Source organism: Diospyros lotus, chromosome 4 (assembly GCF_014633365.1).
Source record: "Diospyros lotus cultivar Yz01 chromosome 4, ASM1463336v1, whole genome shotgun sequence".
Classification (NCBI taxonomy): Eukaryota; Viridiplantae; Streptophyta; class Magnoliopsida; order Ericales; family Ebenaceae; genus Diospyros; species Diospyros lotus.
The window spans coordinates 42,629,953-42,655,146 of record NC_068341.1 but is presented as its reverse complement, the minus strand read 5'-3'; the positions used below and the strand labels follow the sequence as shown (position 1 = coordinate 42,655,146).

The 25,194-nt window shown below is 35.0% G+C and overlaps 1 protein-coding gene across 12 annotated transcripts in view; it reads left to right on the top strand.

Annotated features, from left to right (window-relative positions):
• The first annotated feature begins 1,092 nt into the window (after positions 1–1,092).
• LOC127799249 (uncharacterized) overlaps positions 1,093–25,194 on the top strand; it is an 83,641-nt gene continuing 59,539 nt past the window's right edge. For 8 of the 12 annotated variants that reach the window (XM_052333103.1, XM_052333100.1, XM_052333102.1 and 5 more), the window contains exons 1-8: positions 1,093–1,278; positions 3,983–4,078; positions 11,319–11,509; positions 12,247–12,351; positions 14,717–14,817; positions 19,318–19,396; positions 23,032–23,043; positions 23,147–23,212. In XM_052333103.1, the coding sequence (XP_052189063.1) occupies positions 1,176–1,278; positions 3,983–4,078; positions 11,319–11,509; positions 12,247–12,351; positions 14,717–14,817; positions 19,318–19,396; positions 23,032–23,043; positions 23,147–23,212 (753 nt within the window). In that variant the 5' untranslated portion in view covers positions 1,093–1,175. The remainder of the gene's footprint in view (positions 1,279–3,982; positions 4,079–11,318; positions 11,510–12,246; positions 12,352–14,716; positions 14,818–19,317; positions 19,397–23,031; positions 23,044–23,146; positions 23,213–25,194) is intronic. The other 4 variants (XM_052333106.1, XM_052333108.1, XM_052333107.1 and 1 more) reach the window with 3 other exon arrangements.

The window sequence follows — 25,194 nt, the reverse complement described above, 5'->3', positions numbered from 1 at the left end:
GTGCTAATTATTATTTAGCACATTGAATGGCGGTATATTGAATTAAGAGTGTTCTTCATTAGCAGAATAGCGAATAATTAATTAAACTTAAATTTTGATCAAAGACTTAGTATTAAAAGAAAAAAACTATAATTATCAATTTTGTTAGAATTATTTAAAATAACAAGTTTAATATTTTATTTTTAAATTAAACTCTCTCGTATATCACATGGGTTTACCACTAGTAGATTATAATCTTATTATAGTATTTTTGTGTATTTTCTATTTTACTTGTGTAATGTGATAGTCTGGTTGGTGAAAATACATTAGATATTGTGTGTTTGAATCTTATTGGGAGTTCTATATTTTATAATTAGTTATGTTAACAAGATCTAAACTTAACTTTAAATAGTATTAATTTTTTTAATAAATTTTTATTTAAAATTTAATTAAATGTTATCTAATAAATGTTATTTAAAATATTTTATTTTTTATATGCAATTCGCACGAACAATCCCTTTCATTTAAAAAAAATATTTCATCAAATGAGCAACATTTCAATTAATTAAATCGAAATAATCCAATTGAAATGTTCAAAATTGTTAATCCAATTCAATTCAAGTTGTATGTTGGTTCGGTTCAATTTATAAATTTAACAATTTTAATTTAGCTCGATTTTTAAATTAAAAAAAATCAAAATAACTAAACTGAGTAAAATATAAAAACGACATCGCTTTTAACCAAAATTTCAATTTTTATGATTTTTTTTGTCAGATTTTTTTTAATTTATTTGATTTGTTCCTTTTGAACATCTCTTTGCTCAATTTGATTTGATTTTTGGCACAAGTTTAGTCTATTCACTTTGAATAATTTGGTGATAGAGGGGAAGACAAGAGATGGAAGAGAAAAATTAAGGGATAAATGGGTTATTTTATTATAGTTTTTAATGGGAAGGTGTTTATTGCAAACTTTAAATATCAAAAGGTGGCTCGTGTAATTAGAGATGATCTTAGGTGCTTAGTATAATTATTCATAATTATAAGGTTTTTTTTTTCTGATTTTTTTAATATAAAAAAAAGAAAAAGAAAACAGGGTGTAGGGCACTCCCGTAAATCCTAGCCTGAGAGTCTGATCGTTGAGGGCACTCCAGTATAGCTCTCTCTCTCTCTCTCCCTCCCTCTAACGATCCTGCGAGAATGTCTCTCCGGCAAGCAGCGTTTGGTTTGCTGAGAAAGTTGCGCCACTCTCCTCAAATACCCACTGCCACTGTTATCCGTACAGCAAAAACCAGGCAAACAGGTAATCCCTTCGCCTGAATTACACAGTTTTCCCTATTGGCCTTCATAATGGAAGAGTTACATACAATGGGTGCCGTTGCCCTTGGACAATTTATACACAATTGATTGGAGAATTAAGAATGTACAGATAATAAGCAGAGGAACAGAGAAGTCAAAGAAAAAAACAAACTTAATCGAATGTAGAAATGATCGAACTCTAACTTGATTCGTGAATTTGGATGGTGTTATATCTCTCCTTTTCTATCTAAAGATCTTCAATGCAATTCTCAAAGACCCATCAATGGATGATTTTATGGACAAACGAAGGAGAAAGAATTGAGAACACAAGAAAAAAAGCTGCGGAAAGTTAAAAACTGCTGTAGTTTTCTTGTAGGACATGGACTCACCCTATACAATTGTTTTACAGTTTTGGCCTTCAAGTTATGAAATTTTGAAGTCATTTCAATTGTAATTAAGATATTTGAGTAAGGAGAACTTTGTCAAAACACAATAGTGACATGGCTTTGAAAATGAAGGTGACACCAAATGAAGTCCTTATTTGTGTCCTAGTATTGATGATTGATGTTTGAGTACCGTCATTTTGCATTGTTTTTGCTGACTCAGGAGAGACTTAGGGTGGAAAAGACTGTATATTTTTGAACCCTCTGCACAAAAAATTGTGATACTGAAGTTGTCCTTGTGAAGGAGTTCATTGATTCTCTGGTTGGTTATAGTATTTATGAAGGTAATGTTAGAACAGAATTAATGTGAAAGAAGATAACACTTCATATTGTTTGTTTAAGTTGGGAAAATGAGGAGAGAATGAATAGATGCCAAGGAATCCGTTTTTATTTGGTTACTAACCCAGAATTGAGTTTGTAAAGTATTTTGCTTATATTGATGAGCTATAATGCAAGTTAAGTGTTAGCTTCTGAGGTGTTAATTTTGGTCTTTGCTTGTTGTGTTGGGTAAAGTTCTTGTTATATCTTGCTCATAAATTATTTTTTGTTGATGGGTAAAAATGCTATATCATCTGACACAAATGTTGTTTGTAGATCAGAAGACTTATTCCTTCTCACAAACATTCAAATGAATTTTCTCCTTAAATTTTCTGAAATGATGTATGCTCAACAGAAATTACAACAGTATTGTGTGCAATTGGAACCAAGCTGTATGACATCATGTCTCTTAACTTATCAATGCGAGCTCTTGATATATGCTATGAGGCCATTGGCTTGATTGTTTTTAAATTGGCCTTTCTCCAGAACACAATGAGGTTATGAATATGAACCTCAATAATTCAGAAATTCAGACGTTTTTTGGACTTTCAAATTTATTAAATTTGACTTTCATACCATCAATTTTTAGTTTGGGATTGTTGAGGACAGGGAAATCTACTGGTATTATAAGGTGTTTTGGCATAATATGAGCTAATAGTGGCAAGGAACATGATATTTGTAGGGAACGCTCTCAATCTCTCTATTAACCTCCTCTCATAATTTTTAAGATAAAAACCTAGTGTCACAGAGCCTTTTCTAGCATACATTCTGTGGAACATTTGAATTTCTTTAGAAGAAGATTTTCCACCCATTCGTTGACTGCAAATGTGGGTGAATATGGCACCACCTTTGAGAAGCTGCATTGCACTTTTTGGACTTACCAACACTTCCTAATGCTTTTCTACAACAAAGGGGAGAACTTTTTTTGGAGAAAGTTTCTAAAGTAGACAGCTGTAGGTGTAGTAATTTCCCCTGAAGGGACTCAGTTCACTTGTTACCCCAAGATCTGACCCATATTTTGGTGCTATGACAGCACGCGAGTCACTTCTCTTATGATATGAAACTTCCACTTCAATACCAAGGTTGGATTACCACATGATGTTTTGTTTTATGGTTGATACATGGTAACATTTTAATTTGCATGGAGGAACAAAATTTCAACTGAAATGATGAAAATATTTTTGTTTTGAAAAAACCAAAAATGAAATACTATGGGAAAACAACTTTATTTTTTAGCTTGAAAACGCACTAGAGCATATTGAAAGACAAGAGGTTACAGTGTAATACATCTAAACAATGCTTTTACAATTTGAACAATGTTTTGCAATTTTTCAGCAAAAAAAAAAAAACAAAATATAACTTATTTTATCTAGTTCTTGTATAAACGTTGAATCATTTACATTTTTATTTACTAACATCAATTTATTCAACAATACTTAAGAATTTTTGGTTGATATCAACATTGCTTTTCTGAATTCTTACTTTTTCTTTGTTTTTTTTTTATGTGAATGCTAGCATAATTAATACCTATTAAAGAAATGTTTAATTAACTTGCTATTCAACTTTTGTACATTTTGATAAATTTGAAATTTTGTTTTCTAATATTTGTGTGTATTCTCAAATATTCCTTTTGTTGCTTTTGAATGTTTTGACTTGTATCATCTGAAATATTTCTGAAAAGTTTACAAAACATTTTTCCTTCAATGCTCTCAAAACAGCATATAAATATTTGATTTTGATCGTTGTGGCATCCCTCCGAACAAGCAACAGCATGGGCTTTTGCATCAGCCAATCCACCTTTGCTTCCAAGCATTCAATAGTATTAAAGTTGTTCGCTTGCTCACTATTATTTTCTCTTATCATTTTCTTAGAAGATTATTGGAAATAATAATTGTTGTCTTAGTTCATATTTTTCTTGTTTCCTCATTGACCTATTCAATTCTGTAGGCAAAATATATTTCTCCTGTTATGGTTTTGGGCAGTACACTTGGAAGAGGCCACTTGGAGAGGCTTATCTGTGGATTTTCCTCTCTGGACAAGCTGGTATTATTTGTTCTTGAAGAATTTTCTTGCAGTAATTTTTTGTTAAAACTATCGTGCTTCGACTGATTTGTTGATCTCTGAATATAAGTTCTTTGGATAAAAATATACCTCCCTGAACAACCAAACCATTAGAAGATCATTTAAAAATAGAGACTTCCTTCCTCTAAAGGTCTTCCATCAGTTATATGGAGATCTAGTGAAAATGGCACACTAAATAGTTTGAAGTCAATAAGGAAAATAAACTTTGCAGATCAATGTTTCTAATTTTGACACGTATTATTTGACTCTAGCAATTTTTTTCTTATACAAATATAACTTTGTGGCATCTTTAGAAGGATGCTGCTTTGTGTCTAACCATAGGGGAAAACAGAGTGAATCTCCTTCTAGATTGTTCTCTAGTACAACTGTACAAGTCTTCAACACTTTTTCTTGTCATCAGATGAAACATCATGTGCATTACTTACTAGAGTGTTGTTGGCTGAGGTGTAATTAGTTTGGGATTGTGTTAGGTAGTTGACAAGTAAAACTTAGTCGGATCCAAAATATGAACTTTAGACAAATTATGAAAAACCGTTGGGGCGTAACCCTTCATAGTGACGCACTACACTGCCCGCGTGTAGTGTCAAGTGAGATAGGGCCGCTGCATCGGCGCCCAGATGTAGTGACAAATGGGCAAGGGTCCCCGCATTTGCTTGGACGGATGTGGGTAAAGAAGCTAGTCCAAAATCAAAATAAAAAGAAAAATCAAAATAAAGAACAAAATCAAATTCAAAGTCAAGGCCAAAACCAAAATCATAGATTAAGGATTGGGTCATGGAACATTAACAAGCAAAGCTATGGAAGTGGTAGATGTGATGAGTAGGAGAAATATTAATATTATGTGCTTTCAAGAGACGAGATGGGTAGGGAAAAAAACAAAAACTTTATCAGAAACTGGATATAAAATATGGTACACAGGAAATGATCGAACGAAAAATAGAGTGGGAATTATTATGGATAAAAGCTTAGTAGATGAGGTAGTGGATGTAAAGAGAATAGGGGATATGATTATTATGGTGAAAGTTAGTCTAGGAAGAATGACTATGAATATCTTTAGTACATATGCACCATAAGCGGGGTTAGGTGAGGAGATAAAAGCAAAATTCTGGGAGGACCTAGAGGGACTCCAACAAATGATACCAAGAGGAGAGAAAGTGATTATAGGAGGTGACTTAAATGGTCACGTGGGTAGAGACGGAAACGGCTATAGAGATGTACATGGAGGGTATGGATTCGAAGAAACTAATAATGAGGGTAAGTCTATTCTAGATTTTGCTATGACATATGGGCTCATCATAACCAATACTAAGTTCAAAAAACGGGACGAACATTTAATCACATATAAAAATATCACATCAAGCACCCAAATAGATTACTTCCTCATGAGACAAGAGGATCGGTTATGTTGTAGGGATTGTAAGATGATACCGGGAGAGTGTTTGATTACTCAAGATAGACTTTTAGTACTTGACGTCCAAGTAAGAAATTGGAAGAGAAAAAATCACATAAAACAAAATCCAAGAATTAGGTAATGGGATTTAAAAGGGGAGAAACAACTAATCTTCAAATAAAAATTAAGGGGTAGAAGGGAATGAAATGGAGAAGGACAGACAAACCAAATGTGGAGAGAAATGACTAATGCCCTGAGAAGCACGACAAAGGTAGTCCTTAGAGAGACAAATGGTATAGCCCCTAACCTTAAGGAGTCTTGGTGGTGGAATGAAGAGGTACAATTGAAAATTAAAAATAAGAAAACTTGCTATAAGGCTGTATATCAGTGCAACAATGAAGAAAATCTAAAAAATTATAAAGAAGCAAAAAGGGCAGCTAGTGAAGTAAGGTAAAAAATATATGAGAATCTATATAAACGACTTGATACAAAAGATGGAGAAAGGGATATATATAAATTAGCTAAAGCAAGAGAAAGAAAAACAAGGGATCTAAATCAAGTGAAATGCATAAAAGATGAAAACCAAAATGTATTAGTGAATGAAGGAGCGATTAAGGAGAGATGGAAGGAGTATTTCATAAAATTATTCAATGATGGTGGCGACACAAGAGTTAGGTTGGGATATCTTAGTAACTCCAAAGGGAACCTAAGCTATACATTTTATCGACGCATAAGTTCAAATGAAATAAGGCAAGTATTAAAAAAGATGAAAAATCATAAGGCGGTGGGATTGGATAATATACCAATAGAAGCATGGAAATGCATGGGAGAAGAGGGCATCTCCTGGCTAATGAAATTATTTAACGCGATTCTTAAATAAAAAAAAGATGCCAGATGAGTGGAGGAAGAGTACTTTGGTTCCTATATACAAGAACAAAGGAGATGTTCAAAACTGTGAAAATTACAGAGGAATTAAGTTAATGAACCATACCATGAAACTCTGGGAGAGAGTAATAGAGCAGAGGTTCAGAAAAGAAACAGAAGTCTCTGAAAATCAGTTTGGTTTCATGTCTGGTAGGTCAACAATGGAAGCTATATACCTACTGAGGCGCCTAATGGAAAGGTATCGGGATCATCAGAAGGACTTGCATATGGTGTTTATAGATCTAGAAAAGGCTTATGATAGGGTTCCTAGAGAAGTATTATGGAGGGTTTTAGTGAAGAAAGGAGTCTGAATAGCCTATATACAAGCCCTTAAGGACATGTATCACGGTGTAGAGACAAGGGTCAGAACATGTGGAGGGGATATTGAACTGTTTAAAATTACAATGGGACTGCATCAAGGTTCTGCACTAAGTCCATAATTATTTGCTTTAGTAATGGATGAACTCACTAAAGACATTCAGATAGAGGTGCCATGGTGTATGCTATTTGCAGATGACATAGTGTTGGTGGATGAAACAAAAGAAGGAGTGAACACTAAGTTTGAGTTGTGGAGAAACAATTTAGAATCTAAGGGATTTAAATTAAGTAGAAAGAGAACATAATATATGGAATGTAAATTTAATAAGAATGCAAGAGTGGAGGATGTTATAATAAAATTAGAAGACCAAATCTTACAAAGAAAATACCATTTTCGATATTTGGGATCAGTGATTCAAAAAGATGGAGAAATTCACGAGGATGTCACACATAGAATTAAGGCAGGTTGGTTAAAATGAAGAAATGCATCGGGAGTGCTATGTGATGGTAAAGTCCCATTAAAACTGAAAGGAAAATTCTATTGAATAGCTATAAGACCAGTCTTGTTGTATGGCTCAGAATGTTGGGCAGTCAAATGCCAGTATGAGCAAAAGACGAGTGTAGCGAAGATGAGGATGTTAAGATGGATGTGCAGCCATACAAGAAAAGATAAAATTATGAATGAGATTATTCGTAATAAGGTAGGAGTAGTGCCAATCGAGAAGAAGATGAGAGAGACTAGACTAAGATGGTTTGATCATGTGAGAAGGAGACCAAGAGACGCTTCTGTGAGAAGGGTTGATGAAATGGAACAATTAGTCAAAAAAAGAAGTAGAGGCAGACCCAAGAAGAATTTGAGAGAAACATTAAAGTTTGATATGAAGTGTATGGATCTAAATGAAGATATGACAAAAGACAGAAATACATGGAAGTCTAGAATTCATGTAGCCGACCCCACATAGTGGGATAAAGGATGGATATGTTGTTGTTGTGGTCCATATTACTTGCTAGGATTTTCTAGATCAGCTTTCTGAGTTTTTGCTAACATGGAATTGGAGTTGGCAAAGAAAAGAAAAAAGAAAAGAGAAAAGGCCAATTGATAGAAATGATTGGTGATCTAGAATTCATGTACCTGACTCACATAATAGGATTAAGGCTTGATATGGTGGTGGTGTTATAAAGAAGAGCAAATAAAGAAAATGAGGGGAAGAGAAGAGAAGAGAAGAGAAAGGAGACCAAGAAGATATAGATGGAGCAACAAACAAAGGATAGAGGAAAACAAGGAAGAAGGAAGAAAGAGAACGGCAAGGAGAAGAGAAAACAAAGAGAGCAATTTCTTACCTTCTCGCTCAGAACTATAGTCCTCTCTATGGAAACTATATGTTTTCTCTTCTACTCCTTCTGCCCTCTCTCTCTCTCTCTCTCCACATTGTCTCTTTTGGTGCTCTATAAATTGCCTTGGCTGTATGGAATGTTGTCCTGAAATGAAGCTTCTCCTCTCTCTTTTCTCATTCTTCTTCTCTTTTGTTGCTTTGTCAATTACTTTTCTTTATGGGCTGTTTTACTGAAATCTAGGTAGGCTTGATTCATGTCAATGAGGCAATTTAATGAAAGATGAAAATTGTTGGTTCTTACTTTTTGTTATAGTATGTCAGTCCCCCATGCCATTCCTGCACTCACACAACCTTGAATTCAGAATTTCTTTGCAAACTCAAAGACTGCCTCTATCAAATAGCAAAATCTATGTAGAAAATGTGTCCATAAAGAATTTTTGGTACCTACTGCTTATCCTTTTTACTTGGTTTTCATTTAGCAAGTGGGTTGGCAGGTTTAAGAATTCAATGTTGCTCAGTTGACTATAAAAAAACCAAGGATTCTTCTCAACTTCTAGAAGAATTACAAATTTTCCAAATTTATGCATGGAAGCATCATTATCGGATTTCCTTTACAAGAATGCTTTTTTCATGTTTCTCACAGAGGGGCTTGTTATTTGTTTTGGTTTTATGCTCTCCTTGAGAAAGAAATATTCTTTTGAGAAGCATGGTGATATTGCACCTAGACACATTTTATTATGTGTTTCCTTTTTTTTTTTTTGGGTGATAGAATTATATATATGGTTTTTACTGTAGTAAGAAACCATATTCATGTTCCTTTTTTTTTTTTTGCTAGGAACCATATTTGTATTCTATATGTTGAAAAAATTGAATAAAATCCTACCATCTGTACTATAAAGCAATTCCCAAACAAAGTGGAAGTTACTAATTTTGAGCAACCTAAAGAAGGTGGGATTAACAGGGATAATACTAAACATGTTGAATTTGGAGTTGATCTTTAAGTTATTTTCTTCAGCCTGTAGTGTTCTTCATGTTTGTCCTAGTCATGAAGAGGTGAGCCCCCTTGTTATCCACGTGTGTTAACTCCAAAAAAATTAAAATGACAATATAACACATTTGGGTGTGTGCATGAGATTTGTCAAGAACATTTGTGTATCTTTTTAAAGCATCAACATAAGATTTGTCAAGAACATTTGTGCTTCATAGTTATTTTCGCACCCCCCTCCACGAGTTGTGTAATTGACCTTGAACCCTAAGCCAAGTCTTAAAGTTCATGAAGCCTGAAATCCTTCCATATTTACATAACTAAATAACGGAAAATAACAAAAAATTAAACCATCCCAAACTGAGTCCATTGATAATCCTGTGATCCAAGTCCACGTCTAGCCAGTTATTCTTGCTTACTTGGAAAATATGTTAGGGAGATTGGTGAGCTTAAAGCCCAGTGAATGTCACCCTGCATAATAGATCCGTACCAAAATCTAAAATAAAACATTTCATACATATATAATAAAACAAAATTTCAATTTAACCAGTATACCCCATGCAACAAGTATCATCAATATAGTCAAATCACATGGTGTAGCTACAATTTCCACGATGTATAAAACATCAATTAACTAAGGGAACCTCAATGGGTAGTATAGCCCTGGATCCAATCAATATAAAGGGGACCCAGTAACTTCCCTATGATCCAACCCCAAGTACTAGGTGGAGCATGACAAAATAATCACTTCATCTCTTCCTGCTAAGAAACTAAAATGGCACCTAGTAGATAGCCAATTTTAGTTGCCAGAGTAACCCTTGGACTTCTCCCAATGGTTCCATATTAGTTTTAAAAAAAGACATGCTAAAACCATCAATATTCTTTTCAAAATGATTTGATAAATCCCTCTTCTCAAATTATTTTCAAATCAATAGTTCAAGAATATATATCACATAAAAAAATTGGACACATTTATTGTATCAAACTAATTTTCAACATGCATTGGATTTATTTGAAATCATACTAGTGCAAGAATCACTACTCACCTAACCCCTTTATTGAGGGAATGCACAATTATCCAACGACTTTGCTTCTCATTAATTCTCATAGCTCAAAGTTTAATGATTTAATCCCCCTCTAAGCCTGTATTTATAATCCCCTTAGGTTTTATCCAAATTCCTTTTGGTTTTAGATTCAATTTCCCCTTTTATTTCTAATTCCCCAATTAATCATAATCGTTATCAAATCCTAACCAACTAATACATAGGTTTTTCTTTCTTTTTTATCCACAAAATTTACACTAGCAATCCTAATCCCCTTTTAACAAGGAATTAGTTTGTCTCCAAACCTTGATGAATAATTTCCTCTTCTACAAGGAATTGATTTGTTTCCAATTCCTTAATTAATCCTAATCCTTATCCTTCTCAAACCATATTAAGATAATATCCATTTATGTTTCTGATTTATCTCTCAATTATCCCTTAGGGTCAATCCTAATCCTTTTCAAATTCTCTTACAATAATATTCTCTTACAATAATATATATATACATATAATTATGATTTTTCCTTATTTATTCCAGACTTAATCAAGTTTAATTCTAATTCCTGCCCCATTTAAATCCCTCCACAACTAGGATAATCCCTCTTATCTCAATCTCCATTTAGAAGCTAAACTCAATTCCAATCTACAATGGTTCTAGAAATCTTATTTCCTCTTGGATTTTGTTTTCCCTCTTATTTGTCTCTTTATAAAAATTTTGGTGTTACAGTTACTTTTATTTAGAAGAAGACTATATAGCCATTTGTTCTGTGAAGAACTGACAGAAATTGATTTATGAAAAAAGGAAAAAGATCTGACAGAATCTATTTTTGCAAAAGTGCATTAGCACTTGGTTGGGGTATTGCAAAAAGGACATCGATAATGAGGCTGAAAGTTTCAGCTGAATTGATATGCTGAATGCGTGAAAAGACAATTTTGCCCATGCATTAACTCTCATCATTATCATTATTCATAGCAAAACAGGGATGAAGATTTGTCTTCTTTGTGACATGGGCTTATATACGTTTATGTATTTTTTGGGATTAGCAATGCCTTTTGTATTAAATCTGGTTATTTTCTCTTCTTCTTTTGAAACTACTCCAGTTTAGCATTGGGCTCATTTATGTCTTTAAATCATGGACTTACCTTTTTGATAACTAAATACTACCATTTGTTCTTTAATATAATTTAAGTTTGTATTTTCCTGCAGCAGTACTTCTTGGCATAAATTGTAGGACTGCTTTTGCAGAAGATGCTTCAATCAATTTAAGTTCTGAAGATAATATGCAAGAGGGTAATTTAACTGGGTTACGCAAAATTCAGGATGGGTCAGTGGTATCAAATATACACACATCCAAGTGGAGAGTTTTTACCGATAAAGGAAGGGATTATTTTTTGCAGGTAATATTTTTTGTCAGATACCTTGCCTACACGATTTTGATCATTTCCTAGTAATCACAGAGACTTACTATAGGTCGCCTTCTACCTGGCTAATGTTCATCGGACGCTGGCACTTATTATATGCACTAACATGTGTTGATGACATCCAAAATGCACTAACAGATGTAGGACATGTCCAATTGTGCCCTAGTATCTTTTTATTTTTCTATAAACCCACACTTCAGATGCACGGGAGATACATCTCATCACCATGACACATGCCTAGATGCACTAAAGGCTTGTCCTAACATGAAAAAATAAGTTTAAGCAAAGATTAAAATGAAATTATGGATTTTTATGCTCATTACCAACTAATCCTCCTCCTAAGCTTTTGATATTTGGACCATAAGCACTTATAACTTCCAAAATCTGAAGAGTTCTACTAGTATAGAACTAGTGCTTTGCATTTCAACTTTGCTTTTTTTTTTTTTTCTTTTTTCTTTTTAAAGGATTATCCATTATCTATTTAACAATCATTGTAAATATATTAATTTTGCAAATACGAGCATCTCATTTCCATATACATGCAAATCAATATTTACTTACTGCAATGGCCTTCTGTCTCCTGGTTTTGAAAATTGTTGTGTTTGCATATCCATCTCATCTTGTCCTGATATCCTATGTTCCTATGTGCTTATAAGCCATTCCAGATGCATGTCTTTTTAATGAATATATATGATTTATTGTTATGAATTCAGGGAAAACTGGAGGAAGCTGAAAGGCTCTTCTTGTCTGCATTACAAGAGGCCAAAGAAGGATTTGGTGAAAAGGATGCTCATGTTGCATCAGCATGCAATAATCTGGTGGGCCTACTACTGCCACTGTTCTTTGAACAATCTAATTGAGGTTGTCATTTTGATGTTATATCGCAAATTATTTGCTTGAGAATTCTATAACAAAATCCTTGTTAAGGCTGCTACTTTTTTTTTTTTTTTGATCAAAGGTAAATGTATAAAGATCAAAAGAACTGTACAAGTACACTGGGCATACCCAGGAAAACAATCAGTGACCCATAGAGAGGGCCTCAAACTGAATCAAAACATGAGGATACAAAGTAAAAGTGACCCTGTATACTTGTGTTTTGATCCTACGGATGACAGAATCAATACAAGGCATATTGTCTTCAAAAATCTTCCTATTCCTTGTGTTCCAAAGGTAGTAAACAGTGTAGGCAAGAGCAATCCTCTTGACCTTGGCTTGCCACGATGATCCTCGAGCTTCTTTCTTTAACCATTTTAAAGCACTTGGAATAATGCTCATGAGCCTCGATAGTCCCAGCCATTCACGGATGCTGCCCCAAACTGATTTTCTGAAAGGGCATTGAAAGAATAGGTGATTGTTGGTCGCCACATCAGTCCCACATAGTGTACAATTTCTGTCAATATCAAGATAAAGCAGCCTGTCCCTCGTAAGAAGCTTTGCTTTGGCAGCCAGCCAAAGGGTGAAAGCATGCTTAGGCACCACACTCGGGTGCCATACATCAGATGCCCAGACCCTCAAAGGGCCTTTGTCGCGAAAGAAATTATAAGCAGCCGAAATGAAGAAGCGACCATTGTTGACCTAGTTATCTAAGCGAGCTATGGCAGCATCATTAGACCCAGCTTCTAGCAGAATTTTGTCCCTTATCCAGCGTAGCTTCTTAAGAAGAGGGGAGTCATCACTTTTGCCAGACCATGCCCACACGGACTGTCCCTTGAGATATTCATGAGATACCCATTTGACCCAAAGAGAATCCTTCTTTTGATGGATGTCCCACAGAGATCTGGCAAGAAGGGCAAGGTTCCAAACTTTAATATCTTTGAAACCGAGACCACCTTCTTTTTTAGGCAAACAGATGTCTTTCCAAGGCACAAGAGGGTGCTTGGAGTTCCAAAGGAATTCACGGCATAAACGGATGATGCGAACAATAACCGCTGAAGGAATAGGCAGGATGGAGAGCCAAAAACTCTCTACACCTTGAAGCACAGCACGAATTAATTCTGCCCTGCCAGCGTAAGATAGAGAGGCGGAGGACCATGCACTGGTGAAGGCTGCCATTTTGTCCACAAACGGGGCATAATGTGAGACTTTGAGCTTTTCAGCCGCAAGAGGGATACCAAGATATCTAAATGGCATGGACCCATTGGGAAAACCAGTTAGGCTTCGAATATCTTCAAGATCGGGACCCGCTATGCCAGCAGTGTATAGGCTGGATTTAAGGGCATTTGCTGAGAGGCCTGAAACAGCCCCAAATCCATTGAGGCAGTCCATGAGAATTTTTATAGAAATGGGGTCACCCCTTGCCATAAGAAGCAGGTCATCCGCAAAAGCTAGATGCGTGATCCTCTGATCACCACACTTGGGATGGAAATTGAATTCTGAATTATTGGTTGCCATTTTGATGGACCTGGAAAAATACTCAAGGCAGCAAACGAATATGAAGGGGGACAGAGGATCTCCTTGGCGAAGCCCTTTTCTCCCTTGGAAAAACCCGTGCAAGCTGCCATTAATCATAAGGGAAAAAGAGGTGGTTGAGACGCACTGCATGATCCACCCAATAAATTGCTGGGGAAAACCCAAACCGGATAGAGCAGCCTCGATGAAGACCCAACTGACGGTCTGGTGGCTACTTGGGATGAGGTCTGGTGGCTGCAGTTTTTGACAAGGCCAAGCCCTTAACATCCTGTACAATCCAAGCCAAACTGAAGCCAAGTCAAATCAAACAACTCCAATATGCCTGAGCTTGTCCAACTTAGTTAGCTTGGTTTGGGCCCAGGTTGTGTTGATTCATTATTATCATTCAATATCTTGAGCAAAAGCATCTATATCAACTCTAAAACCAGGGAAAAAGAACCTGCCCTTTAAATTGTCAGTTCTAATATTGGTTCTAGAGACTAGGGAAATAGAAATATTGTAATGTGCTAGTGAGGAAGGGAATAGAGAGGGAGAACATGACTGTGTCTGATGCCCCAAGATACCTTTTAGAACTGCAATCAAATCCATGTATATGAATTGATTCATTTGATAATCCTGTGGCTTCGATTATGTTCAATGGATATGAGTTGATCTGAACCATTGATAACCTCATTGGGAAAGAGATGTTTCTTTAGCGTCCAAAGCTCTGCATGTTGAACTTTTTCTTGAAGGTTGTATTCTTTAATAAGTTATTTACTTTGTTTTCTGTTGCAGGCAGAGCTTTATAGAGTAAAAAAAGCCTTTGATAAAGCAGAACCATTGTACTTGGAGGCAGTGAAAATACTTGAAGTATCGTTTGGATCAGAAGATGTAAGGTACAACATGTTTTGTGAAAGAATTTTAAGGCATGTTCAGTTTCAGAAAAGTTTTCTAGATTTAAACTCCAATTTTATGACTAAAGATGTCCTAACATTTTATGTTTCAAAAAGTTATAGCATTCGTTTTCAGAAAATTTAGAAAACTGGGTTTTTTATTTTCTAATGGGAGATTCAATTATTCAATATAGTTGAAAAAAAAAACGTTTCTATCACTGAACAGGCCCTTAAACTTTTTATAGACCTTCCAATATTTGTGTTGCTTGATTTTATGCATCAATAATTTTTGAATTTGACTTCTAGAATATAGAGATATGTTAAAAATGCATGCTCTGCATCTCCATTTCTACTCTCTGTTTCTAGGTACAGATATTTTGCTTTAATTGTTTAATGCAATTGGCTTGCTAAAAGCCTTGTTTCAGTTAGTTTGATTTTGCCAAGAATGAAAACAGTGATATTTCAAATAAGGGTAATGCACTTTATTTTAGACATGGTGCATTTATTGTACCTTGTTTTCAACTACAAAACACTGCTATTGGTTGATGATAAATGCATTGTGTTTTGCAACATTTCATCAACCAATAATAGTGTTTTATAATTGAAAATAAGGTGCATTTATTGCAGCTTAACCATTAGGGGCAATGGTTACAATTACCTTCAAACAATTTACTAAATGTAGATCCAGGGATAGAGAGGAGATTTGGGGAATAGATTAGAAATACGATAAAAAAGTGAAATAGGTAAGAACAACTGAGAGTGTGAAGTGATAGAATTGTAACCTGAGAGCCAATCATAAGAGTTGTGAGTTGGCTGCATCTCTTATTAATCTTGAACATATTTTGATTAATAAAAGTATTTTTGTTTTTGATACTTGGCAATGCGTTCATCTTTATGTTTTCTTATTTAGATGAAGCCCAAAGAGTATAACGATGTTAATCGGATTATGATGAGATTATACTAATGAGACCGAATGACTTATGCTTCATTCTTAAATTGTTCCTAGTTGTAGGACTATAGAGTGGGGCCTCTATAGTACCGTCAAGACCGGTATATACTATGCATGCTCGTAAAGAGGGTAGTTGATTTCATTGATTACTTGTGTAGTGACACTAATATAAGTGTGTAGGTGCATATTGGTGAATGACTTCACTGAATAACCTAACCTGAGAACACCCAAGTGGTAATTCCTACTAAATGTCAATTGGGAGTTCTCTATGGCGACAGGTGCTAGTAATCTCTTTTCCTGAGGTCCCATGGTTATCTTGTATGATGAGTGTCATGCTTTGATGCCACTATACGGAGTTTAGTAAGATGGGTCTCTAATAGGGTGGTTATTGGGTATGATTCGAATTATATGAAGGTAGGTGAGTACACAAAATGGAATCTATTGACCTTAGTAAGAATCTTAAAAGGTATATGTCCTATGTGAATGATGAAGTCACAACTCAAGAAGTTGTTGGCCAATGCGCATAGTTGAGAATTAATAAGAGTTATTAATTCAATTATAGGAGTTGTGGACTCAACATTTGTACACACAGTATTGGTTATTAGAGGTTTGACATTTCACTATACTTCTATACCATACCGGGGCATTATGATAGAGGGATTGAATATCATTGGAACTCGTCGCAGAAAGGTTCATTTGAAGTGCCGTTTGCATTTCATTATGATATGGGGGCCATGATACGTTGCTAGATGTCAATCTTGGTGTAAGGGCAAGATGATAATTTTTATCATGTGATGACATAAATTATGAATCATAATCAAGGAGTTTGATTAGGAGTAGGATTCTTTAAATTGCCCTTTGCCATCTTCATAGTGAACCTGTAAGGTCACACACAAACAAAGAAAAGTTTTATGGCAAATTCAGTGGGACCGAAAAGTGTTTTGGGCCCGAATGAATTCGTGGGTTCTTGAGACGAGCTAGCACTCGCGGAAAAGTCCACGGAATGTCAAAAGTGGAGCTAAAACGAGAAATGGGGAAAAAATGGCAACGGGTCGTGTTTGAATGGACTAGGGCTTGCCTGCGCCGACCTAGCAAGTGGCTGGGCGCAGGCGGCCCAGCATGCGGCCTGCCCATTGCCGGCCCCAGCAAGTCCAGAACATGCTGGGACTTTATTTTAACCCTAGTTTGACTAGGGTTTTGCCTTCGTCCCTCCCCTATATAAGGCCTCATGTGGCCTTTGCCTCTTAAGAGAAAAATAACTTTTTGAGAAAAGTTAGAGAAAAATACCCAGTTTTTATGAAAAATTGGGTTGGATCTTGCATTATTGGTGCAAGAAGATCGAAGAGGCGTGCTCGTAGACATCCATTAAAGCTTTTCTTTGGCGTGGATCACTTATAGAGGGTGGGTAACACCTCGCGACACAAGGATTCAACTTTTCTCACGTCAGATAACCAAAAGGTTGGTTTTTCGTTTTGTTCTTTATTCTTGAAAAGATTATATATTTGCAAACTAGATCCATTCTTTTTGGGTTTCATGATCGGCCAAAGAGTTTGGTTGATTGAAAAATTTTAAAATTTCCGCTGCGTTTTGTTCCTAGAAACCCAACATGAAGAAATCGTAGTATTCAATATTGAATAATCACAAAAAATCTGAATATTCCTTTTTAATCTTGCCTTATTTATATATAAACAAAAATATTCCTAATTGGAATAGAAGAATATAATAGGCAATAACTAAATTCGAACTTCTAATCTCAATGGAAAACAGAATTCCTTAACAGTTTTAATAAAATTTGGATTTTTATCTCCATCATTCTCCATGGATAACTAGACCTTTCTATGAAAAGACAATTCTATTACTCAAGCTATCTGAAGACCAGATAAATGGATTGTATTCATAAAATGGAAGGACATCGACATATGGATAATTTTCCCATTTTACTAGATATTTGCAGAAGTTATCTTGCAAAGAAACATCTTTCTCTTCACTCCTGCCAAAATCGCTTGGTCATTTGGGATGACTTGTCACTTCTTTGTACCAATGCTTAAGTATTTTCAATCTCTTCATAGGAAGGATCATCATTGTGATTCTGTACAGTCTTTGATTTGTTGTGGTGATATCACTATGGCCCTTTGAACCAATGCCAGCACTAGTTTGGTCGCTGTGAACCATGCAGCCTCAGACACCTGAAGTCACTGATGTCATCTAATAGTGCTAGAGTTCATCACCCATGACCTGGAGCTAATCAAGTTGTTAATACCATATTGTACTGGATAAAAAGCAATACAAAATTAGCATGTTCTACATTGGTTTGTGTATTGATCTATACTTGCTTGTACCCTCTATGTCAGTGTATTAATGATATTTTTAGATTCTACCTTTCCTTTTTAAATTTCAAATTTTAAATAAGATTTATAGCACGTCAATAAAAGTTTGGCCTTTTTAAGTCAGAAAAGGTGTTCTATACCATTATCTTTTATGTGTTCACATATTTGATTTTTATATATAATCAACCTTTTAAATTTTAATCTTTATTATTAAATATGTAAAAGGAAGTTAAGACATGGAATATGGCTACCTTATGTACCTGACCATACTTAGTGGGATTGAGGCTTGATGTTTTCGTTCTATATAAAAAATTCTCCATCATATTTAAAAATGGATTAAAACTTCAAAAAAGAAATTCTTAAACAACAACAATAATCATGAACCTTAATCCCACTAGATGAAGTCAGCTACATTGATTAGTAATTTAGTATTTATTAACAAATAACAAGGATGATTATTGAAAAGATTTGTACTTGTATATTGAATGTGTAAATAACAAATATGATTTTTATGTTGTTTTATGGTAGTGTTATCATTATACTATAACATCACCAAGCCTTAAAAATTTTCATCAAGTGGAGTTGGCAACATGGATTCTAACTCATCTATTATCTTTATCCATTATCATATCTTTTGTAATATCAGTACCTTAAATTATGCATCTACGAGTATTTCACTAAGTTCTGTTTTTGTTTGTTTGTTTTTTGTGGTACTGCAAATTTCTTCAATTTCAGCCTATCTCCTTATAGGTGCTTTTTATAACTATTGGTTTTCTTCTCACATATTTAAATTAACTTAAATCCGTCTTGGGACATCTCTTCATTAATAAGTGCCACCTCAATCTTAATGTCAACAGTATGATTTTTAGTTCTATTTTTTGTATTGGCCGCACATTTACCATAGCATTTTCATCATATTTGCATTGATATTTTTGCACATTGGTGCTTAACTAGTCAACATATCTTAGTCGTCTTCTCACATATCTTAATATTTGTTTCTTCACATTCATTGAATAGGGTCAAGAAATATCTTGTTTCAGTTGGCTCAAACCTCTTTTTCTTCTCTCTTTCTAGCCAGCTTATATATATATATATATATCTTCGTCCCTTATCTGTTTGGAAAATGTCTACTTAGTTTTGATGAATTTAATGTAAATAGTCACCTGGGCTATTGGATCACGTTTATTTATTTTAATCAATTGTGTCATGTGAAATGACATAATACAGGGTGGCGGCTGCCCTTCACAACCTAGGTCAATTGTATCTTGTACAACGGAAATTACAAGAAGCTCGAATGTGTTATGAGGTAGGTGGAATATTCATATTTTAAGTTGTACCGTTTCTTTGATTTCCTTCTGTTTATTTTTTGCACATCTGCATCAACAACTCAGACTAGCAGAATGGAGATTGATTTGAGCGGTCACAAATTTGAGAGTTAAACCCTAAATTCTCTAGTCAAATTACTTTATCATGATGCAAGATTTTAGATAGTGTACCATCTCCTTGGTTTTTCTTCTACAGTGTTTTGATGGTCTCATGTTCCATGTTCAGGTCTCAATGATTTGAATGGAATAAATCGTAGTAGTGTTGGAAGGAGAAGAGGGCAGGCCTTGCTAGCAGCAGTAAAGTTGCTGCTTTATGACTGAAAGGTCACTAGTCTGAGTTGTGGAAATAGGCTCTTTGCAAAAAAGGAAGGGGAAGGCTGTATACAAAAACAACTCTCCTCAACTCTTGCAGAGTGGGGAATCTTGTGAACTGAGGGCACCTGTTTAGTGTTGGAAGAAGAATTCACTTTTATAGTGATGCTTTGAGTCGCATTAATCAAATCCCATCTCATGCTTTTCTTCACATGGGCAGAAAAAAGAGATTTTTTGGTTTCTTTAGATAAATAACAGGAGAATTTGACAGTAAAGCTAAAGATCTTTGGATGGATAATAAAACTAGTGCTTTTTTTTAGAGGATTAAGCCATAACTACCATATTAATAAGCACATCCTAGCTAATATGGGAAACAGAAGCAGGAGGTGAGCAATAAATACAGTGGAAATGTGAAATAAGAAAATGTTTCAGAATCCAACGTGCAATATAATAGGAATCATATAAGACAATTGCGCAATGGTAAATGGAAATTTTAGGGAAAATCTCATGAAAAGCTTACAATCATTCTCTAATAAATTAGTTTAATAAATAATGATAGGTATTTAAGTGAAATTTTAAGCAAAACAATGTAAAATTAGGTAGATTAAGCTCTCAAATATTTTTCTCCGAGTTCTATATGAGTTTGCCTTGTTTTTTTTTTTTCTTCCATATTTTCTTTTTGGTTTCAAAATGCATGCAAAACATTGTTGCAACACCCTCAAGTTCATACCGAATGTTTCCTCAAAAAATCTAAGTTTCGTAGTTGTCCAAAATATTGACTTCCGTGAAAGGCATTTCCCCACTCATTGTGTGTTTTCAGTAACTATGGATGAAACTGAAGATATCTTGTCCTCTGTGAATTGTGACAAAGCAAGGTGCATCTTTAAATACCTCTAGTTAAATGAAAACACTGTATAATATTAACTACATTGAATTTATTGGCTTTTTTTTAGCAAATTGGACCATCTAATTTTAGTTGAGATGAGTTTGGTGAAGATTGAACAGTGTATTGATGGGAAGGCTTATGTGGACCCCCCTTCTAACGTGTATCCACATTCCACCTAAACCCTTTTAACATGTATGAATGGAGAAGGAGATAAACAGGACAGTCCATGTTGGCCCCACTAATGAAATTGTTGATGAAGCTAGTCTTTATTTTGGATTAAGCCAATGCTATCTTTAAGACACCATTCCAATAATCATTAAATAATGATTAATATGGGAGTTTTTTTATAACCAACTCAATTACACAGTGGAAATTATTGACTTGGAGAATCCCGTGGTTTCCCTTTGTCATCCGGGTTATCTGTGTGGATCTGGGACAAGACTGGTCAAACCCTCTTAAATGTGACTTTAGGTGTCATTTCATCTTATTAAACCTTTCATGCAGGTTGCTTTTCTTAATCTCACCTTGGTCCTTGGGCTACTTGATTAAATTCAACTGCTTTGTTTTGGCTCATGAATAAAAACTATTTTTCCCCTGTTCTTGAGCTAGGTTCTGAAACCTGCGAGACTGGGTATTGAAACCTTGCAACCATCATTCTGTCCAGTTTGAGACTTGCAGGGCAGAATGCCTTCTTAAACTGCATGTTTTGAAACCTGCACTCCCATGTTTCGAAATTATCCTTCCGTACATGCAAAAACTGTGTGTTTTCTTGACAAAATGAAATGCATTGCCACTTGAACCTTTACAACCTTCTGAACATCCCTCCTAATTTTCATGAAAATAAAACACACTAATCCATTTTGAAATCCATTTCAAAGCATCGTTAACCATAGGCTTGAATGGGTTTAACCATAAGCTTAAATCCATGTCAAACACACTAATCCCTCAAATACTCATCTACATCCCAAAACTATACAAAACATTGAACATTCATCTCATGCTGAAAAAACAAAAATGAAATGATATGTTTATCATGGGCTCCATTTAGCCCTTACACAACCAAAAGAAATAAATATCCATACAACCCAAATATAGCAAATCTCCAAAAACATAAAAAGTGCGACAAAATGGACATCATGCTATGTCTCGATGTTCTCATTCTTTCCACGGCTGTCTGAAAAATGTTGAGGATGCAAGCATGAGCTAAATAGCTCAATAAGTCTGCATGCAACACAGGAACATGAATGTATCCCAATTCCTGACCTATTCCCTAGCCATAACTTAATAAGTTATGTTGAGGATGCAAGCATGAGCTAAAGAGCTCAATAAGTCTGCATGCAACACAGGAACATGAATGCATCCCAATTCCTGACCTATTCCCTAGCCATAACTTAACCATTCAACTAAACTGCCCTGAAGATGATAGCCCCACGGTTTTCTTTTCTTGAGCCAGTACTGCATATGACCAAACCAAATCCCCTAAACTTGAATTTGGTAGTGTATTTTGCATAATAGACTAATGCTTATATCCACATGTTAATGCAAAATAGACCAATGTTTCTGTACACATGTTTATAAGAAATAGACTGCCAAGTTTGAGTTTAGGTAGCTACCTTGTGAAATGTGATGTTGATAATGATTCAACTTGAAAACAATGAAAATAGGTGAAGATTTTGAGAGAATACGGGGTCTCAGTTGTGGCACAGTGAATCGGGTTGTAGAAGAATGGATGCCGAAGAGGGATTTTAAGGTTGTATGGGTGTGTGGCCCAAAACCATGTCATTTGCATAGACATATAGCGGCTTGTGGCAGTAGTGATTTTCTGGCAGATCTCATTTGCTAGACCAGTTATCTTCAACTTGTGGACAAAGAAATCTTTAAGTGTTGGGATGGAGTTGCATGTGCCACAGGTGGCTCTAGTTCAAACATATAACTGCCTGTGATAGTGGCAGCTCTATACTAAAGCTTCCTCTGCCACAGGCAGTTATATATTTCCTAACATGGTATGCTGGCTCCCTCCTCCAGTGTCCCATTTGGGTGGTGGGGAAGGTGGTATCCCTGTAAATAATTTTACTTTGGTGGCATCCTGTGTGTTTTTTAAAATATTGGCAAAATAGGCAGAGTTAAGGAAAAAATACAAACTTAGATGATCCTTTTCTCCTTTTGGTCTTTTTTGCTTTCCATTCACTCTTAAGTAATACAATATTACCTTTGTTGGATGGTGATCTGTAATAACATGATATGCGTGCATATGCATATTTGTATCTGTTATATGATAATCCAACTCTTCGTGCCCCCCCCCCCCCCCCCCCCCCTCCCCCTTCCCCTTCCTTCCTTTTAATGTTTTACCACATGCTTTTCTCTACTAACTACTGGTATTTTTGATTCATTTTCTCCTTGTCATGATTTCTTGGGCAGCGTGCTCTAAAGGTATGATGCAAGTATTTTTTCACTCCTTTCATTTTTTTATATTACATTTTGATTGTTTAGTCTCCATACTGACATCATGTCTTACTGTTGGATTATCACTTAGATAAAGAGGGGTGTTTTGGGACATGGACATGTGGACTATGCTGACACTATGTATCATCTTGGAACTGTAAATATTAGACCTCTGTCCTATTTTTTCTTTTTTCTTTTTTTTGCTTGGTAAACCTCTGTCCTATTTCAGCTGCTATTTCTTCTGTAGTGATAGTTTTCATGCTTTAACAAGGGAACGTATTGGTAGATACCTCACATTGGTTTCTGGACTTTTTACTGTACTGTACTGCTGAATTTATTTTCTCCATTTTCTTATCCATAATTTTCTGCAAATTTATTCCCAGACTAAAAATGTTATCCAAAAGAACATGAATGTGTTATAGTTAGATGGCAATGAAGGGAAGGGGGTGAATTGGGCGTTTTTAAAAGTTTAAGTTTCAATATATAAATTGAAAGTTGCCCAGAAATTAAGTAAACTTGAAATGAAAAATACAACAAACAGGAGATTTATAGTAGTTGGCTATTGCCAAGCCTACGCCCACTTCTATAGGTACCTCTAGACATTTCCACTATCAAAATAACAGATATTTCAGGCTTACCTCTGAAAATCTTTACAACTAGTGGTTTCCAAAGATTCATCCCAAAACCTTGTAGTTTTCTAATCTCTCTGCAAAACCTTTACAAGAAAAAAAGTGATTTTGATAAACTTCAAACAAGTGTATCAATCTAGAACAAATGACCTCTCAATAGGTCAGATCTGTAATTAAAAAATGCTCAATCATGTAGTGCTTTGCTGGTTAGATTGAATACAGAAGACAGCAATAATAATGACAAGAGAATGAACAATGAATATTGGAATCTTTGAAAGCTTGTGGGAATTCTTAAATTCTGTGCGAAATTGGAGAGATAGATCCTCTTTTTATAAGCCTTGGAGTTTCCATTTGAGATTATAGACGTTAGTCATCAAGAATGGAAGGTTGAACAATATCTGCAGAAATCAAGCATATAACCATTGTTCTCAGAATTTAAAAAGGTTTAGAATATTTTTAATAATGCTTTCAAACCTTTGAATTTTCCAAAAACAAATGTTTCTGAAATTTTGTTGAATGTTTCAAAAGTTTTTGTTTACAGAGATGAGAAACTAAGATGCACATTTTGGTTTAAACTAGTGTTTTTTTGAAACATATTTAAACTATTCTGAAACTTTTGGAAAATGTTTCGAAAGTTTTGTTTACAGAGATGAGCAACTGAATGCACAGTTCTGTTTAAATTGACATTTCAAGATATAATTAGAATGTTCTGAAAAATGGAAATGAATGCGTTAAATTGTTAACTCCCATCTCATCTAAAAGTTTAAATTAGTAGATAGAGGAATAAGCCTCAGTTCGCTGACTAAGGTAGGCCTCATGGTTTGTAAAAAAAAATAAATTCTGAGAAGCAGTGGAGCAGCACGCTGCTACTGCATGTGGGAAGGAAAATTAAAGCCACTCAAGGTGGCTGCTATTAGAACCAAAGTGGCAATGAAACCACCTAGGAGATGGAATGATTACAAAATAAATGAGGAAAATTATAAATTAAATATATGTATTTATTTATGTAGAATTCCAGCTGTGCATCAATATCCTTTGTGCCTCCTATCTGCTAGTGCCGTGAATGAAGAAAGGGATGCTGAGGCTTATCATCTGATGCGCAAGAAGAGTTTATCACCTTTAGAGATATCTTATTTATCTATTCATGTATTATGTTTATCTTATGAAGTAATCTAATCCTAAAAATTAGGAGTCCTCATCCTAATATGTAGAAGCTAAAGTTTAGGAGATTTTTTAGGATATCTTAGCCAAAGTTCATGTATATATTGTAATCTATTCTCTCGGATTTGAGTATGAAAAAGAAGGAGCGAGAAGTTCCAGTTTCTTCATGGTATTAGAGCAGTAAATCTGATCCATTGCGGGCTTGTTTCTTGTAAGCCGTCATGGCTAACACAGGCGAGATTTCAGCATCTGAAGTTTCGTTTGGATCCGGAGGAATGGCCGTTCCAATGCCCAGCATTCCTGAAGGTCCTATTCTTCAGATTACTGGACACAAATTGAATGGCCAGAA